The sequence below is a fragment of the Lepidochelys kempii genome, chromosome 5 (genome assembly GCF_965140285.1).
Source record: "Lepidochelys kempii isolate rLepKem1 chromosome 5, rLepKem1.hap1, whole genome shotgun sequence".
NCBI lineage: Eukaryota > Metazoa > Chordata > Testudines > Cheloniidae > Lepidochelys > Lepidochelys kempii.
Window position 1 is genome coordinate 30,734,684 of NC_136384.1, and position 20,619 is coordinate 30,755,302.

Sequence of the window (20,619 nt, forward strand, 5' to 3'; positions counted from 1 at the left end):
CTGAACAGCTTTTATTCTTCAGCAGCTCTATAATGAAAAAGAAACTTTACTCCCATGACCTGGTAGGCAAAGTCAGATTTAAGATGATATAAACTCTTATAATGCAAACATGACTCAAACTGTGCCAGTGAAACAACTTTCACAACCTTAACACAGGCCTATTTTCTTAGAAAGTTTTTGCTTTGTTAGGAGAACCCCCATCCCCTTTGCTTTTGGTTTATACCTATAGATGGACAGGCTGTTCAACCGTTAACTAATATTTAAGCACTATGCAAATTGCCTGTCTGTGGAATGCACGGTGAAGTTTAGACAATAAGAAGACTTAACTATTCTGGTAATATCTTGGGGCACTGTCTCCTTTTCTGATTTCGTGGTGTTCTTGCACAGTGAGGTATCTCTTTCCTTTTAACTTCACTTGTAAAGACCTTCCAAGTAAAGTACAAGCTTTTGGGGTTGGCCTGTGTATCTTTAGGGAGCTGCTGCTTCCCCCTCTCTCCCCCCTCCCCCCAAGCTTCAACAAGACTGGAGGTTGCTCTATATCCTGCAGGATCAGCCCCTGTGTCTTTAAGGCAATTGGGTTTTGTTGGGATCATTCTCCTCTTTCCAGACCACATTACCTGGCAGTTAGCCACTACCGTGCAATTGCCAATAAATTCTATTTTTCTCTTCTTCTTCCCTTGAAACAGGGGGGTATTAAAGCGTCATAGCATACATCCAAAATTGTGTATTACTTATAGGTCTCAGAATGGGTCTGATCCAATGCACATTTAAGTCAAGGGAGGGATTGCCATTGACTCCAGTGGGCTTTGGATCATGCCCAACATCTGTCCTCATGATTTGTGAAGTGCTGTTACCACATCACCTGCGAACAAAGGCCTTCCACTTGTAACATCCTTGTCTCCCTTTCTTTGTTCTTCTGACAGGTGTTTGAATTCTCCAGAGTGGCACATCTTCTAAGGCTGTAGCAGATTTTGTTTAAACACTTAATTTGACACTGTACACTTTCTTGTGGGTTTTCCTCTCATTTGTATGTATGCACATTGACATCCGTTCTTATTAAAAGATTTGGTCTGGGCTATAACCTGGCATGGTGCGCACACTCTTAACCTAAGAGCCAAGTTATTTCCCTTTTATTCCCCTTTAAAGTTTGTCAGACTGTAATTACAATGAATTTTGCCTATTTCCTGGTAGTACCTGAATATTTTGGGACCCTAGCTATTAAAAAAGCATGCATCATAGTAGTTAGTGTCAGCTAGAGGTTCTTGTTGTCAGTCCATGAAACTAAATTCTCAGGAGGAACAGCTTTTTCAGCTAAGAGCTCATGCTTTTAGAACTCTCTTTTTGGTGGTCCACCAATGTCTGGTTTCGGTCCTCTTCAGTTCCCTAATGCATTGTTTGAGTTAGTATTTGGTTAGCTTGGCTTGTGTATTTTGCTTTGTTCTATTTTATTTTTCAGCTTGAAGCTGTGGTGGCAGCGTATCAAGCTACCTATAAGGGCCATTATCATACTATGGTTTAGAGATTCTATGGTGACAGGAAGAACTGGTCAAAAACGAGGAACATCTTTTGCAGAAATTTCATCATTCCCACCCCCAGAGCCCCTTTATTGTTGAAGTGTCCATTTTTGTTGTTGTTGTCGAAATGTTTTAATTTCGGGTAAAAAAAAAATTTTTTTTTAAACCATAAGAGTATTTTCAGAAAAACATGATACAGAAGAAAGTTTGCTTCACAAAACTATGTTTCTGTTATCCTTAGATTTAGTCATCACCTTGTTTTTCAGGCCATGAATCGTTCCCTTGCTAATGTCATACTTGGTGGCTATGGTACCACTTCAACAGCTGGTGGGAAACCTATGGAAATTACTGGTACTCACACAGAGGTCAACTTGGACAATGCAGTTGAAATGATAAGGGAGGCCAATAACATTATCATTACTCCAGGTAAGAGGCAGTGACAGTGGATATTGTAAGATACTAGAGGGACGTAGTCAGGTTATAAATCTTCATGATTCACAATCGTAAGAGGGGACAATGTGGTTTAGTGGTTAAGGTACTAAACTTGGAGTTGGTAGTCTTTAGTTCTGTTCCCAACTTGGCCACTAGCCAACTGTGCAGCCTCCTTGAGCAAGTCACTTCAGTTTTGTGTGTCTTGGTGTCTCTTCCTACCATTTATCTAGTTTATTTAGTTCGTAAACTCTTAATGTCTGAAGCTGTCTCTTACTCTGTACAGCCAATACCTAGCACAACAGAGTTATAATCTTGGTTGTGGCTTTTAGGCACTATCATAATACAGCTAGTGGTAGTAATTAAATTTCTGTACCGTGGATTATTAGAACTGGAAGATTTTGTGGTTCTTCTCCAGTAACTCAAGGTTCTATTGTTTGGACTGCTGATAAATATCTAAATCCAACCACTGAGATAATAAAAATCCTGAAAACACTTTACATAGGTTTTATAAAACCTTTTTTATGGCCAAAAACATGTAGGTTTTGTATACTTCTGTAACAGAGTATCCTTTTAAAGAGAAGTTGGTCATTAATTATATTTCAAGATTTGTTTTCATTAAACCACATGATGCCAATGGCTGCATTGGACAGTATCTTACTATTAATTTATAAAACTCCACCAGCACTCTTATTATCCTTGTACATATGCCGTTCAGGCAAATACACTGTTTCATAAGAGTTACCTTTGCTTCAAACAGGCACACAGATGTATTTTTTTGGTGTTTGGCATTTGTTGCTATCATTGGTACTTCCAGCACTATATTACTGGAAGAATGCTGCTTACAATTTATGCCCTTGAGCGTTTTAAGGGTGATGCATGTTGCTCCCATACATTATTTCTGTACAAAGTTAATGAAAGTAAAAGAATTATATATCCCTAAAGGCTGCATCTGGATTTGCATTGTAGATATCCAAAATTTGGTGGAAGGTACGAGTTTGAAGGTATGACAGTAGCTTCTTCACCAGTTTTTGGCTATTTTTGTGTGAAGCCTCCTGTTCCAGTACAACAAAACAGGATGTATGTTTCTGTAAAACTGAAGTTTACCATTTGTAGATTATTTGTCCAAACAGATGTATTGATATCACAAATGTAGTTCAGTCTAGAGAGCAAAAAGAAGAAGAAAAAATTAGGTTGTGCTGAAACCCTCATGAGTAGTTGTGATGTTTGAGTGCAGCTTTTTTATGGTTAGAGGTTCTGGTGTCCACAAAAAGTAAATGAAACAACTTTTCCTACTTCAAACTCGAGAAACAATTGTTTAAGTAAGGGGAATATTTCTTTCAGGTTATGGTCTGTGTGCAGCGAAAGCTCAGTACCCCATCGCTGACCTGGTGAAGATGCTGAGAGAACAAGGCAAACATGTCAGGCAAGTACCATTGTGATACTTGTGAGGGTGTGTGTGTGTGTGTGTGTGTGTAGAGGGAGACATAACAAAGGATTTTTGATTGTATGAAAACGCCCTAGAAGTCTGTCTTTTTGCTGTCACCAATTATGCTTCTACTGATATCCGAGAACGAGCTAATTAGAGGAACGTTCTAGTCTTATCAACCTACCAAACAGTCTAATAATTTCATGATACTGTTTAATCACACAGGTATTGGTGCCATTTATTGACTTCAGTGGAGTTGCATCCATTTATGCCAGCAGTTAATTTGGTGTTTGGGTACAGCAGTAACCCTTTATCTTTTTAAGCTTAGTACTACTTTGTTTGGTTTCTCATGCTGGGCTCCATCCTTACAAGCAATGGCGACAACACTCTTTAACCATTTACTACTGTTGCTCAATATAAGTGCTCATGACATCTTTGGGAAGTTGAATCTCTTTTTTTATATTCCCCTTCTCTTGGGAGTATCTCTCAAAGAACAGTCATTTGGTTTTCTAAAGACACAACACATGAAGGAGACTTCTGTGCAGGAACGTCTACTTCACTGAAATATAGTACAGAGCCCTGTTCCCTAACTTTTGCTTCACTCATGCTTCCCTATTGCACAGTCACTGTCTTCTGGGGAGGTTTAAAGTAGGAGAGGATATGGCTCTCTTGGAACTCAGGAGTGGCAGGAAGGAAGGGAAGGGAGAAAGAAGGGGAAGGGACTGCTAGGAGAAATCAATCCAATACCAGATGGAAGGATGTTAAGGTACCTCCCCCTGAGGCAGCAGTCTTCACACCATGAGTACAGGCTTTATTTTCCTCAGGAAACTTAAGAATGAAATCCAGAGTAACTGATTTATACTAATGGAATCAATGTTTACAGTCTGAGGAGCCAATAAAACACACGGTAGTGGCCAGTAAAAACACAAAAGGTGGGCAGCTCACCCTGGGTGGCTTTATTTACACTAAAAAGGGTAAAAAGGCTTGCATTTAAAATATTGGGTAAATCTCTCTCTCTCTTATGAAGGCTAATACATATAAAAAAATTCTACATTTCAACTTTTTCTCACAACCCACTGAATGTCGTCCGTCATGTCTCCCCTTCCCCCCCCCAAAAAAAACCCAAAAACCAACATGTTATGAGTTAGCTAAGAATGCAGAGTACTTGATGGCAAATTCATTTTTAAATGCACAAGTGCTAGCAGGCTTTCAGACACTGGGGTCCTTTGGCAACTCTGGTGATGGGGTAGGAGAGGCATACAGAGCAGCAGGAGTGCTTGGAGATCTCTCAGGAGCCCCTTAGTCTATGTCTAACAGTGAAGTGGTATAGCCTGCTCTAAACTGTGGCAAAAGGTTTCCTTCTCAAGGACGTCTAATTCTGAGGAGGGCAGATCAGGCAGTCCCCTCTGTTAAGATTAGCTCTCTGGTCTAGCGTGTTCCTAAAAGTCCTCGCAGGGTCTTTCTGTTGTCCGTGGCAGAGACTAACTTGCAAAGGATACACTGAGAACTCTGCATGAGCCTTCTAGTCCCTTTGCAGCTCACCATTGGACTCTCCCAAATGACAGTGCTGCATCATTTAGTCTTTTACACCCCATGCCCTTGGGTGTAAAAGCACCTAGCTTCTGATTTATTTAGAACGTTCCTGGTGTCTGCCCAGCCCACCGTGGCTACTTTCTGAAGAGATGGGCTTTTGTTGCCTTTGTAGCTCCAGTCATAAGAATTTGGAGGCCAGGTTTTTTTCCTGAAGTTACTGTTGCAAGTTGGACTATAGATTTTCACATCCATATTTACATCAACTCCTCTAGCTCTACAGGTAAAGGCTGGAAATCAAAACAAGTGTTACTCTATTGGGGTAAATTCTATGGAGTGTACGTTACAGAAAGGGGAAGTAATTCACAATGAAGCTAACAAACATGAAAACTTTAGTCTTTTCCTCCTTCCTTTCTCATAAGAATTAGCTTTCCCGTGCTTTCAATACCTGCCATGTCTCCATCGCTAATTGTTTTGGAAACTATTTTTTAATTATGGTAATTTAATATCTTAAAAATTAGTCAAGTCTCAGTTGTCATATTGAAAAAAAGATACTCTGACAGATGCTGGTTAACCAAACTCATTCTCTAATTTCTGCATGTTTATTTTAAGTACATGATGACTTTGCTTTGGAGTCAATGTTTTAGCAATTAGTGTGTTTTTTTCTTCAATATTTTCCACATTCATCGAAATGATATTGATAGTACCTGGCAGTGTTTGTAGTATATAATTTGATGGATAAGAGTACCAGTTAGTAAAATTTGTTCATTAGCAATCACCCAAAATAATGCACTTCTGTGTAGCAGTTTAATCTGCATGTAGGAAAGCTGAATGAGGCCCCTGCTGTCTTTCTTTCCCATGGCAATTCTTTTCATCCCTTATTTTCTCACCACTAGTGGAAGCTGGTTGCATAGCCAAATTGTATTAAAGATACTGAAGGCCCATTAGGCATGTAACAAAAGAACCTCATTTTGGGTAATATGATGACAATATCCTGTTCTTTCTTTGATTTTTCCTTTTATGGCTTCTGTGTGGGCTAGCTTCCTTTTTCATAATGATATAAAGTATTATTGATTTCACCTTGTATGTCAGCTTTGTATGGGAGAAATATGAATGAAGCTTTGTGAAGTAACTGGATTATATTTAAAATGAGTCAATTTCAGGAAGAGATTGCTGCAGTGGTTACCTAGTATTTTAATGAAATAAATCTGTATTTACAGTTTGTGGTAATTTAGGCCTTTCATCACTTTGTGGAGCTCCCACAGTGTTCATTGAGTGCAGCTGCTGTCCCTCTGGTTTCAGTAGGTCAGAAGTGCCTCAGGACCCAAGCACGCCCAGCATCCAGATGCAGTGACACACACACACACACACACACATCCGCTGTGGCTGAGTGCCAGCCTGGACATACGATTGTCATCAGTTTGTTATGCCCATGCTGTGCCAAGAAAAATTGCATTTGTCATATGGTCTTTTTTTTTTGCTTCATGGCTCATGATTGATTCAGAGACACTGTTTCCTTAACTTTGCCTGTAGTCATAACACGCTCAGTGAAGAGCATAGATTATGTAACATGATGTATAACATTTTATGACTAAGTCTTAAAGTCGGAAATACAGGAGGGTTTGCAAACTTAAGTCTGCTTTAGTTATTAAAATGCATTGCTAACATCACCACTGACTTGAAATGCTCTTGCAGCATATCACATATTAAATCTATTAGTAGAATCATGTAAGAAAACTGCATGTTATCCAACCTTCCTGCTGTCTTTTCCTTTCTTGTTATTGACTGGTAGAGCTACAAAAAGTGTCATAGACTGGAAGGTTCCCAGAATCCATTCCCAGAGGGAAGACGCTTGGTCTTCAAGCAGTTTTATTCTCTTTACCTTTGTAGTACCACAGAGCTGTCATTGAAGGCTCTCCATTTACCATATATCTTGAATGGTTCACTACAATGCATGTAAAGGCGTGATTCTGAATTATCTTAATGCACTTCAGAAATGGATCAAACTAATTCAGAATAAGGCATTCTTAATCTACAGCAAAAGCATCCACATAGGGAGTTAATCAGGAATAGCTAGTCCACTTTAAATTCATACCCTACCGTAATCTGAATTAAATTCAGTGTAGGCAAACCCTATAAACATCCATCCATAGAATTTTAATCTCTTAAATTATATATTTAATGGTGTGTTTAAAATAAAGAAATTCTCAAATACATAGCATATTGAACACCGTCTGCAGACATTCTAGATTCACTATATTTTGGCCATGATATCAGTTGTGTGACTTTATAGCCATTCTTATAGAATGTATGTATTTAAAATTTCTGCTCAAGGTGCAATAGTAACCAATTACAGTAGTTTAAGGAAGTTCCATACAAGTGCTGAAGTAGTCTAAGAAAGTGCACACACTTAATTTTAAATCTGTTGACTAATGCCACAGGCATGTGGGTTCTTTACTTTTTAGCTGCCATAATCAGTGGAATATGCAGTTGTGAGAGAAAATCTAGATTACTTTCTGAATATTTTTCTCAAACTTCAGTCACTAGATGGCTGGTCTTGCCTAATTTTTATAGGTGAATATCTTGGAAGGACTTGTGTGCCAGTGTCTCATGACCTCAGGACACAAGGCAAAGCCCCTATCTTCTTTCTTAGGCATTTGAAAATGGGGTAAATTTTAAGGTAAGTGGACTTGAGTTTTTAAATTTACTTTGGTTACAGGTGTTGGGATGTAGTCAAATTGTACTGCTGCATGTAGGATACTAGGTGTTGCATTTTAATTATGCTAAGGGTTTCTGGAGCATATGGAGGGATGCCATCTTTAACTTTTCTTTACATTTAAATAAATAAAACTAATTAGTTTGAATTCTTAAATTATTCTTTCAAATTAAATGAATCTTGCCTTAAAGAGTCATAGAGTTTAATACCAGAAGGGACCCCAGATCATGTATTCTGATTTCTTGTATATCACTGGCCACAAACACCAACCAGAGCCCGCACATCAAACCCAACAACAGAAATTAGACCACAGTGTGGTCTCGTGTGGTCTGTAATTCTGTTATGTGCCACAGGGAAAGAATAAGAGGGAACAAGTTGCATCAATGCCTGATACCCTTGCAATGCCCAGGAATTGCTTAGGTGAGATATAACCACAAAATCCTGGCAAATGACCCACACCCCATGTTGCAGGGGGAGGTCTTACTTTACTAAAAGAAAAACTGGAAGTGTTTTCTTGACTGAAAGGTCTATTTTGTAAAAATGGACAGTTTAAAATCTTTTCCAATCAGGCCTTATGCTTTGCGTAACTCAGATTTTCATGAGCAATAAACAAGTGCTAGAGTATCTGCATGCCCTTTGTACTTTCAGTTGTCATTCATGTTATCTCTCCATGAAACTGGAGTGTGTTTTTTAAGAGACTTGGCAGATGTGTATGTACTGGGAACAGAGAAGCTGCATGTGTGGAACAGAGGGCATAGAAAGTTAAAAGGGGAGAAATTGGGCTCTGTTGAGCAAGCTATCCTGTGTGTGTATAACTTCTACAAATGTTCAGAAATTAAAAAAATTTGTTGAGCAAGCTAAAATAGGCACGAAGCAGATGTAACTTACTTAGAGCACCCTATGTCTCATCAACTTTGGCATAGTTACAGAAATCCTATTTTTACATGGATGAAGTGCTCTGGGAGGAAAATTGCCGAACACTGACTCCTGTGTGTTGTGTTTAACGTTAATTCATAATGCATTCTTTTAGTGCAAACACCAGAGTCACATGACAATGAAATGATCTTGAACCACTTCTGCAATGGGTTAAATATAAATAAGCTTATTCAGGATTGAGGAAAATAGTATTGTTTTCTTTTCATCTGTTTTGAGTAAAAAGATTGACTACATTAACCGCAAATAGTAAATCCTACTCTGAAGTTCTTCAGTCCTCAGTAAGCATTAAAAATAGAATACTACTGCATCTGTAATAACATCCTCGGCAACTGAGTTTAAATTCAACACAGACAAAATTGCACAAAAAATTAAAGCTATTTGATCAGTGCAGAAAACTGGTATCCCAGGATTCCTGACATACAGTCCGTTCAGCTGGCGGGGGGTGGGAGGGGTTAATGCATCAGCACTGGTAGTGTCTAGTTTTGTCGTTTGGGAAGGCTTTGTTTCTTCACGATAGGGTGTGTACTGTAGGGGAATGCTTAACATGTGACCGTCTAGATTTATTTATAGGGCTCACATGGCATTTTCAGATTTTACAGAATCTAAACTTTCATTTTTAAAAAGGAAACTTTCTAGCCAATAGGGCTGCGAAGAAGACAGTCCAAATGTGAGCTGATTGTAACAAATTCAGTACCGTCTTCCTGTGTTGGCAGAGAGTCTGAAACAGTAACCCTTTATTCATGTCCCTGAGGTGGTGAGACTGGGTGCGCATTGTACTGTAAATGCTAGGCCATCTCTACAAGTGGGTTTGACTTCTTCAGCCTAGTGTGCCCCCTCATCCCACTGCTTAATTTTACATATATGCAGAGAATATATAGACAAAGAACAGAAGACATCAGCATGTGTAAACAATTCTACCAATCAATTTTCATGAATCCAAATGCTTCTGACTTGCCCACAGAAACTAGCTTTTTCTAAAAGAAACCCATATAAAGGGCTGGATTTCAAACCAGCTCCCCATTTTATTTTATCTTTTGATATAGTTTTGCTAAAATGTATTCATGTTTTTTTGGTTTTTTTTTCCTGGTAACTCATATGGGTACAAAATTTGGGCACAAGGTTATGCCTCTGAAACTAGAGACTTTGAAAATTGGGCCCAGAATTGTACCATCTGACTTATTTGAGGTCCAAAAAGAGAACCTGTGTTTTAGTACAGCACTGAGCCAACCCCTCCGATAAACTAGAGCATGGTCATGAATTTTAGTTCTTTGGGCTGAACTTGTTGTAGCCTACACGTTTTGCCAGACACGTATAAGTTCAGCAGGAGGAGATGCAAACATTTGCATAATAGAAGGTCCTTTAAAATTTCTTATTTTTCAGTCGAACACTAAAAACTTCCTGCAATTTTTTTTTGAGAAAATCTGATGTTCTTGCAGCACTGATATTAAAGACACTCGAAAAAGATACTTCTTAAGCAGTTAAAGATTATTAATAATTCTCCATCTTTTCAATTTTCAATTTCTTCCATAAAGTTTCTCTCCTGTTATATTTTTAGATATTTCCAGAATGGAATGAATGAGTAGGAAAAAAAATGGGTTTATTTTAAAACTTGTTGTGGGAGAATACGTTTGGCAAATATTTTATGCCCGTAAAAAAGCTTGTTGTTTTCAAGAACTGCTGTTGTAATGTGCAGTGAACAGGACATGTCACACCCATTGCACATGATGGCGGTGAAAACAAGAGGTTGAAATCCCCTCTGTTTATGATAAATTGAGTGCAAATCTGTAACTATAAAAATAATTCTGCAAGGTTATACAGTGTTCAGATGGGACATTTTTAAAAGTGTCCTCTTTTTCTGGTGTTTCTAGTGTAATCTCTTCCATGTTTGTGAGGAACTTGGTCTGTATTGCTTCTTCTCAGCCTTGCCATGCTCACCTGAATGGCTGGTAGGAGGATCTTCCTTTTTGAGATGAGGGGACAATTTCTCTAACTATCTGTGTAAATGTTGCCTGTATGAAATCTTTATCAACATGATCATGGTGAGTGTCTGTACACACACTCACACACTCTCTATCTCTAAATGTATATATTTTATTTATTTATATATATATTAAAAAATCTGGTTTGACAATTTTGCATGAATTTTTTCCAAGGGGTACTGGCAAGCCACTGTCATATTTGGTCATCAAGACTTTCAGAAACAAACTCCCTTTGGGAGTCATTTATATGTCTCCTGTCAAATAGATTTTATATAAACAGTTCATAAACCTCCCAAATGTGTAGTGTATGGTTTCTGGCAGTATTTGTCAAAACCTGTGACAGATGATGATCCATACCATAACTCCTCCCATCAAGCAAAAATATTTCTTGCCCCTTCTTTTTCTTCTTCCCCTTGCCTCTGCTGAGGGAAAGTCAAAGGTGAAACTTCATTCACTTGGCAACTTACGTGTTGGTTTGGGGATCAGCCCTGGAAACAAGGTTGTGTTGGAGTATTTAATAAAAACCTCAAGCATATTTTGTTTTTTTTATTTATAAGCCAGCTTTAATCAAAAAGAAGCTCAAATAATTTTATTAGAAACTAAAGAGAATTTTGTTGGGAAATCTTTGTTCCTTGCCAAAATAGTGATGATTTTCTAATATGTTTCAAAATAAGAGTTCTTCTAATGTACTAAAAATCATTGCATTTGGGAGCAGTTTGGAAGCAACTGTGCTGCTGCACATGGTTTACATTACTGAGTGGTTGATGTGAAACTTTAAGCTGTTAATATTTTGTCCTATTTGTTTTGCTGTCCTGTATCTGATTCTAGGTATTTTCCTCTGCACCAGGATCGCAAACATTTGCCAGCTAAATATAATGTATTCTTTTTCCTTCCTGTGCAGCTCTTGTATAAAACTGGCTTCCATTCCACTCTTGAACCAAAGTTTAACGATACTTGCATCTTGTCACAGCATCTAATAGTGCTTAGTGGTGTGATCATTCAATATGTCTGGTTTTGAACTTGGAGTTCAAATTACCTGATATTCAAGTTGCCTTAACTCGACCTTACTACTGGTAGTTGACCAGATTATTCTCATTCTAAATTTATATTTGTACAGCATTAAAATTACTAATCACTATACATCAGTGATTGTAATAACTGGCATGGTATCACACTTTTATCTGTGCCAAGCAAAATATTGTGTAAGATCATAGTCCAGCGTATATCAGAGGCAGTTGATAGTGTTCTCAGAAAAGAGGAAGCTGGTTTTCGGAAGGGGCGTGGATGCACAGACCAGATCTTCACTCTAAGAAACATAATAGTACAGTGCTTAGAATGGCAACAGCAACTCTACATAAATTTTATAGACTTTGAAAAGGCTTTTGATAGCATTCACAGGACTAGCCTATGGCGCATTCTGTGGGTATATGGAATTCATTTCCATATAATCAACATCATCAAAAGCTTCTATTTCAACTTTACATGCAGTGTTGATTACAGCGAGCTCAGTTCTGAATCAAAACAGGAGTACGTCAGGGGTGTGTTATGTCTGCAATCCTCTTCAGCAGTGCCATTGACTGGGTAATGTGGCATACAACAGAAGACATGCCAAGAGGCATTAAATGGACACTCTTCTCATCCCTTGAAGACCTGGACTTCGCAGATGATGTCGCTCTCCTATCGCATACCCAACACCATATACAAGAAAAAACAACTTGGCTCACTGCATTCAGCCAGCAAATTGGACTGAAAATCATCCTCAGTAAGACAGATATCATGACCCTTAATATTGTCTCTTCATCACCAGTACGGATAGAGGATTATGTTCTCACCAATGTAGAAACATTCACATACTTGGGCAGCACCATCAACCAGGACGGTGGAACAAGCTGGGACATCCAGAACAAAATCAGTAAAGCCAGGAACATCTTCAGGAGCTTAAATACAGTCTGGAATCATCAACATACAAAACCAAAACCAAACTCAAGATTTATCAGAGCTGCATACTTTCAACACTACTTTATAGTGCAGAATGCTGGGGAATGAGAAAGTATGACATGTCCAAATTGTCTTCATTCCACACAACCTGCCTTAGAAAAATACTCCTTATCTTTTTGGCTCAGAACAATCTCAAACCAAGATCTATTGACACAGTGCAGCCAAGGGGATCTGAGCACCATCATTGCCAGGAAGCATTGGAGATGGATCGGTCACATGCTTTGGATGGAAACTGATTCTATCACCAGAGTAGCAATAAGATGGACACCTGAAGGCAACCGAAAACTAGGCTGCCAGAAAACAACATGGTGAAGAGCTATGGAAGCCGAGCTGAAAAACATGGGGCACAGCTGGGGAAAGACATGCTAGAAACAGACAGGAATGGAGGAGCTTCGTCACTGCCCTAAACATCAGAGGCATAATAGGAACATGATGATGATACATCAGTGGTTCAAAAACTGTAGTTTGTGGACTTTTGGTGGTGTTTATGTGAACTGATTCCATCATAATGATGAAACATGCACAATTCTCCTGTCCTAGCAAATTTCTATTGCTCAATCATCAGTCTTCAAGCAGAGCTCTTTTATATTTCTTTAAGAGCTCCTTTATCACACCTCTGATTCTTTGGTTTGATGTACAGGAACTGAAGTCACTTAATTATCTCTTTGGCATTTCTTTGTGTAAATTCAGCCATGATCAAAATTGCCAACTCCAAAACTGGAGGATATCAAAGGTATTGGACAACATAACCCACCTGCAAAGTGGCCTGGAGGAGAGACTAGAGAAGTTGGGGCTGCAGACAAGGAGGTGATTTGGGTCTGATAAATGTAAATACCTGTACCTGTTGAGAAGAAATGCATTAAAATAGTGGGAGGAGTTACAGCTAAGTGGTCATACCCATGAGATTAAAGCAAGTTAGCACCTATCTCCTGAATTTTGTCCTAGTACTACTTTCATGTTCTGATCACCGTTGCTTCTTTGGAGAACATGTTGGCTTATGATTAGTAATGTGGGAAGGAAATGACCATGAGAAAATCTTTTGTAGGCTAATGGTCCTCAGTATGGAAATATTTGAGACTCTGCTATATTGGGCTCAAACGTAAGGGTGAAAAGCAGCCTTATAATTAAGACAGTTTTTCAGTTTTACAGAAACAAATCTCTCCATAGTATCTTTGGATTCATAAGCTGGGGAATATCAAGTAGGAGTAGGGAGGTGCTATTAACCTCTGTGTAGCCTTAGTGATGCAGGGAGGAACTGTTCTGTGGAGTTGCCATCATTTAGATGAGATGAAAAAAACAGAGGTCCTGACCATTTGCCTTCACCAAAAATTCTATGGCTAAAACTCCATCTACTATTCATCCAGAGTAGTGGATATTATCTCTGGTGCCCTGGTTAAATTCCATTTTCGGAATAACCTTTTGGCTACCTAAACTTGCTCTGCAATGTCGTTAGGATATATGGTAGAGACTTCATATTCTGGCCTGCATTATTTGTAGTTTTGCTGCACTACTAGATGTAAGGTACTGGAAAACTTTATATACCTATAACTGTATCCTCTGGTGTTCCCTTGCCTCCAACAAATATTCAGGTAAGAGATGAACTCTTAAGTAAGGCTTTCTTGGGTAGAAAAAATTGCAATGCTAACTTTGTACGTTTTGTCAGTGTTTTGATATGGTAATGTATTGAGTGGAGAAGAAAAGGAGAACTCTCAACATGTGCACTCTAAGAAAAAAATCAAGCAAAAACTAAATAATCATTAAGGAGAGCAGACTTCTGTTCCTACTGTAAAGACCTTAATTACTTGCATTTTTCTTTTAATGACTACCAGATGAAATGGTCATAATTCTGCCTGACAAAGTTCATTTGTAACAAAGTAGATCTAACTTGTCACCAATCTTATGTTTTTATAGTATCCTGTTTTGTCTGAAAGTTACAGCATAATACATCAAGCAAAGTACAGATGACATTTTACTCTTGCCTTCCTCTCATTGGAATAAAGTTGTTAATAATGTCAGAGTCTGGGGATTAGAGGAATACATGTCATGAGACGGAGTGTCCTCTTTCATTCTAAGGAGATTTCATGTTCTTTGAAAAGATGCAAAGAGCTACCTGCCAACTTCTTAAAAACAGATTTCTAATGCCCCATTTGAGTTCATTGCATGAAGTAAATAAAGTAGAGCACACAGCCTTCTCCCCCTCGCCCCAGTTTAATCTTCCATTTCATGAGAGTAATTTTATGGCAATTACTCTTGTTACCCTGATAAATTCAATGGTTCCCATCTTTCAGAAATTAAAATAATTTTATCCAGAAGCGGCTGAAGTCCTAGATAATTGGGACAAACTTTCATTTAAGGAAACTCTTGTGTTCCAGTCTGAATTCTTGAAAGGATATATTTTATCTGTAACCAACAGAGTAAAGTATTCTCTCTAACTTAGCCTTGAAGATTTTTCTGGAGAAAGTTGGGAGATACCTTTTGGTTGTGGAACACCCCACATCATGTTCCATTTTTCATGGGAGAGTTGTTGATTCTGGTCACACCCCTAACTATATGTAGCATTTGCAGCTCTTGATAACCTAAGGAGCCTTCCCAACATCTGTTTTGGGAGCCAAAGACAAATATGCCATTCATATGTTTTTAATTCTTCTAGTATTGTTTGGGAGATACAAACATTTGGCATATATGTTTCACTTTGGCTGGTGAGAGAAGGATTTGTCAGCCAAAAGGGAGCAGGAAAAAGGCAATTATCTTTAAAATAGTTTTTAAAACCCCACCCTATTGAAGTAGAATATTACCTTGTGGAAACTTTACTTCACTGTTGCTGTGTTGTTCACCAGTGATGTATTTCCTGACACTTCCCATTCACTTATCTTGAAAGCCTCTGCCACTAGTTCCTCTGCTGCTGTAATTGGGAGTGCCTCTGTCATTCTCATTGTTACAGGATCTCCAGAGGCAGCTTCCGTGTGGATCAGCATACTAAAAGGGCTTGCTCCATTAAATAAATGTTAAAATCTACTCAATTTCCAATTAAAATCTGTCAGAATTGGAAACTTTTTCTCTTGTCCTGGATGCGTCAGTGGTTCTTTAACCTTATAAATGGCCATCTTGTCTCAGGGTAAGAGGCAAATTTAGGGGCTTTTCTTGCCTGTGGTTTCCAACACATGAATTTGGTTTTGGCACAGCTTTATGCTGAAGGATTTAATCTGTGGTCCTTGAGGCTGAAGGGTTGAGATATAAAATCGTAATCTAGTGGCTTTATGTGATTTCAAATATCTTCCTCTTCTATAGCTCCTTCCTTCCCACTCTGTCTCCCCAAACTCCCAGGAAATACTGAAAAATACATGTGATTTGTCTTTGGAGATTTAATTTTTTTGTTAGTAATTCTGTATTTGGTATTAGCACATTTAGGAACTAGCATTCCAGCCCACACTTGGCCACATCCTTAAAGTATTAAATGAAACAAGATATATCTGCTAATGAGTATGTTCTTTTTTTTGTTTGTTTGTTTTGTTGCTAGGTTTGGTATTCACCCTGTGGCTGGTCGGATGCCTGGTCAGCTGAATGTGCTCCTAGCAGAAGCAGGTGTGCCATATGATATTGTGCTGGAAATGGATGAGATCAATGAAGATTTCCCAGGTTAGAGAGAGTGATAACTTGAAAACTATGTTATTTGCTAGTATATGAAATGTGCAGTGGTTATGTTTTGTTTATTTTTCAAATGAAAATAGAGGCAGATATAATATACTGTGTGTGTTCGTTTGTCCGCACACGTCTATAACAATAGGCAACTTCAACGGTAAGCTTTGTTTCCAGCTCTGCTTAATGCTTTCTATTAGAAGACTCTCTTATTATATGCTTTATAAATTTACCAACTTTTAACCATTCAGGCTGAATCTTTTGGAAAGTTTCAGCAAAACCAGTTCAGCTGTTTGTGAACATTGTTAGAGAAAAGTGTTTGTTTTGCCAAGGATTAAAACATTCTTACAGATGCTTCATTAACAAGTTTTAACCTTTCATATTCTGGAGCAGAGACTTGAAATGGGGCAGAGGGGTTACCTTGGAGTCAGAAAGGTGCCTCTTACTGTCCTCATGAATGTTTACACAAATTTGGCCAAGGAATAAGCCTCTGAAAATTGCCATGGCACATGTTCAGTAGAGGTTTGCTAGAGGCTGGCAACTAAATTCTGCAAAGTTCCATCTGCACTAAGCATGCTCCAACTCAAGGCTGCAGGGGTTGAGCAGGACTTTCCCTTGGCTGTGGCACCAAGTACGAGACCTGAGGGCAGTGTTCTCCTCCCCTCCCCCGGCCCCTTTCTGTATTCTCACTGCTTCCCCTGCTGATGCTGAGGGAGCATGGACGAGAGGGAAGACTCATGCTGACTCAAAGGTAGAGGATTAAGGAGCAGAGAGGAGATGTAGACAGGCTAAGGATGGGAAGGAACAGGAACAAGAATAGAAGGGAACAGAAACAGATTGGGATGGATAGGAATACAGGTGGGTGGGTGGGGAACAGAAATAGTGTGGGGAACATAAGAGCAGAGGGAACAGGCTGGAAGGGATATGCTAAGGGATCGGCTGGGAATGGGCTAAAAGATCTCTAACCACTAGAGAACACTCCTCTCCAGAACCTGAAATTCAGCATAGGATTTCTGATCTATACATTACTTTGCTGTGAAGGCCTAATAGCTGTGAAACCAATGGTATGTGGTGTGTCTCATCTCCCTGTAGTGGCTGGTCAACAGGAGATAATGGTACTAGATACTGTCCAGTTTAGCCAATGTATCTATTCAGGGGACACCATCATAGGGCCTAATCATATCAGCCACACTAGCAGAGGCTCGTTCACCGGAGCATCTACCAATGTGATATATGCCATCATGTGCCAGCAATGCCCCTCTGCTATGTACATTGGCCAAACCGGACAGTCTCTACGTAAAAGAATAAATGGACACAAATCAGACGTCAAGAATTATAACCTTCAAAAACCAGTCGGAGTACACTTCAATCTCTTTGGTCACTCAATTACAGACCCAAAAGTGGCAATTCTTCAACAAAAAAACTTCAAAAACAGACTCCAACGAGAGACTGCTGAAGTGGAATTAATTTGCAAACTGGATACAGTTAACTTAGGCTTGAATAAAGACTGGGAGTGGATGTGTCATTACACAAAGTAAAACTATTTCCCCTTGTTTATTTCCCCTGCTACTGTCCTTGTAAACTGCTGGAAATCAAGGCCCACCTTGATTATCACTACAAAAGGTTCCCCCTCCACCCCCCGCTCTCCTGCTGGTAATAGCTCACCTTTCTTGATCAGTCTTGTTACAGTTTGTATGGTAACACCCATTGTTTCATGTTCTCTGTGTATATAAAATCTCCCCACTATATTTTCCACTGTATGCATCTGATGAAGTGAGCTGTAGCTCACGAAAGCTTACGCTCTAATAAATTTGTTAGTACCTAAGAGTATGTCTACACTACGAAATTAGGTTGAATTTATAGAAGTCGGTTTTGTAGAAAGCAGTTTGATACAGTCGATTGTGTGTCCCCCCACACAAATGCTCTAAGTGCATGTAGTCGGCGGAGTGTGTCCACAGTACCGAGGTAACCGTCGACTTCTGGAGTATTGCACTGTGGGTAGCTATCCCGCAGTCTCCACCACCCATTTGAATATTGGGTAGAAATCCCAGTGCCTGATGGGGCTAAAACATTGTCGCTGGTGGTTCTGGGTACATATCGTCAGGCCCCCCTCCCTCCCTCCTCCGTGAAAGCAAGGGCAGACAATCATTTTGAGCCTTTTTTTTTTTGAGTTACCTATGCAGACGCCATACCACGGCAAGCATGGAGCCCGCTCAGCTAACTGTCACCATACGTCTCCTGGGTAATGGCAGACGTGGTACTGCATTGCTACACAGCAGCAGTTTATTGCCTTTTGGCAGCAGACAGTGCAGTATGAGTGGTAGCCGTCGTCGAAGTCCTGGGTGCTCTTTTAACCGTCCTCGATGAGGTCAGGGGTGCCTGGGCAAACACGGGAGTGACTCAGCCAGGTCACTTCCCTTTTAAGTTTCGTCTCATGGCGATTGAATTCTACCGGCAGTGCACTGTCTTTTAATCAGCAGCCAGCAAAAGATGATGGCCAGCAGTCATACTGCACCGTGTTCTGCTGAGCACCCAGGAGATGACAATGGCCAGCGATCGTACTGCACAGTCTGTTGCCAGCAAGATGTATAAAGATAGATGAAGTGGCTCAAAACAAGAAATAGACCAGATCTGTTTTGTATTCATTTTCTCCTCCCTTCGTCCATGAAATCAACGGCCTGCTAAACCCAGTTTTGAGTTCTATCCTGGAGGGGGCCATTCAGTTTCTCGCAAAGCCACCCCCTTTGTTGATTTTAATTCCCTGTAAGCCAACCCTGTAAGCCATGTTGTCAGTCGCCCCTCCTTCCATCAGAGCAACAGCAGACAATCGTTCTGTGCCTTTTTTCTGTACAGACGCCATACCATGGCAAGCATGGAGCCCGCTCAGATCACTTTGGCAATTAGGAGCACATTAAACACCCCACGCATTATCCAGCAGTATATGCAGCACCGGAACCTGACAAAGCAAAAACCAGGCAAGTAGGCGACGTCAGCGTGGTGACGAGAGTGATGAGGACATAGACACAGACTTCTCTCAAAGAAGGGCCCTGGCAATGTGGGCATCATGGTGCTAATGGGTCAGGTTCATGCGGTGGAACGCCAGTTTTGGGCTCAGGAAACAAGCACAGACTGGTGGGACCACATAGTGTTGCAGGTCTGGGATGATTCCCAGTGGCTGCGAAACTTTCCATGCATAAGGGCACTTTCATGGAACTTTGACTTGCTTTCCCCTGCCCTGAAGCGCATGAATACCAAGATGAGAGAAGCCCTCACAGTTGAGAAGTGAATGGCAATAGCCGTGTGGAAGCTTGCAACGCCAGACAGCTACCAGCCAGTCGCGAATCAATTTGGACTGGTCAAATCTAGTGTGGGGGCTGCTGTGATGCAAGTAGCCAACGCTGTCAAAGATCTGTTGATATCAAGGGTAGTGATCCTGGGAAATGTGCAGCTCATAGTGGATGGCTTTGCTGCAATGGGATTCCCTAACTGTGGTGGGGCCATAGACGGAACCCATATCCCTATCTTGGTACCGGAGCACCAAGCCAGCAAGTACATAAACCACAAGGGGTACTTTTCAGTAATGCTGCAAGCACTGGTGGATCACAAGGGACGTTTCACCAACATCAACGTGGGATGGCCGGGAAAGGTACATGACGCTCGCATCTTCAGGAACTCTGGTCTGTTTCAAAAGCTGCAGGAAGGGACTTTATTCCCAGACCAGAAAATAACCGTTAGGGATGTTGAAATGCCTATAGTTATCCTTGGGGACCCAGCCTAGCCCTTAATGCCATGGCTCATGAAGCCGTACACAGGCAGCCTGGACAGTAGTCAGGAGCTGTTCAACTACAGGCTAAGCAAGTGCAGAATGGTGGTAGAATGTGTATTTGCATGTTTAAAAGCGCGCTGGCGCAGTTTACTGACTCAGTTAGACCTCAGCGAAACCAATATTCCCACTGTTATTACTGCTTGCTGTGCGCTCCACAATATCTGTGAGAGTAAGGGGGAGACGTTTATTGCGGGGTGGGAGGTGAGGCAAATCGCCTAGCTGCTGGTTACGCACAGCCAGACACCAGGGCAGTTAGAAGAGCACAGGAGGGCGCGGTGCGCATCAGAAAAGCTTTGAAAACCAGTTTCATGACTGGCCAGGCTACGGTGTGAAAGTTCTGTTTGTTTGTTCTTGATGAAAATCCCCGCCCCTTGGTTCACTCTAGTTCCCTGTAAGCTAACCACCCTCCCCTCCTCCCTTCGATCACCGCTTGCAGAGGCAATAAAGTCATTGTTGCTTCACATTCATGCATTCTTTATTCATTCATCACACAAATAGGGGGATAACTATCAAGGTAGCCCAGGAGGGGTGGTGGAGGAGGGAAGGACAAGGCCACACAGCACTATAAAAGTTTAAAACTTATTGAATGCCAGCCTTCTGTTGCTTGGGCTATCCTGTGGGGTGGA

General features: G+C 40.3%; 1 protein-coding gene across 7 annotated transcripts in view; it reads left to right on the top strand.

Annotated features, from left to right (window-relative positions):
* Positions 1 to 20,619, top strand: part of NNT (nicotinamide nucleotide transhydrogenase) — a 92,901-nt gene that overhangs the window by 63,426 nt on the left and 8,856 nt on the right. For all 7 annotated transcript variants that reach the window (XM_073343880.2, XM_073343879.2, XM_073343884.2 and 4 more), the window contains 3 exons: positions 1,781 to 1,940; positions 3,288 to 3,369; positions 16,049 to 16,167. In XM_073343880.2, coding sequence (XP_073199981.1) covers positions 1,781 to 1,940; positions 3,288 to 3,369; positions 16,049 to 16,167 — 361 coding nt within the window. The remainder of the gene's footprint in view (positions 1 to 1,780; positions 1,941 to 3,287; positions 3,370 to 16,048; positions 16,168 to 20,619) is intronic.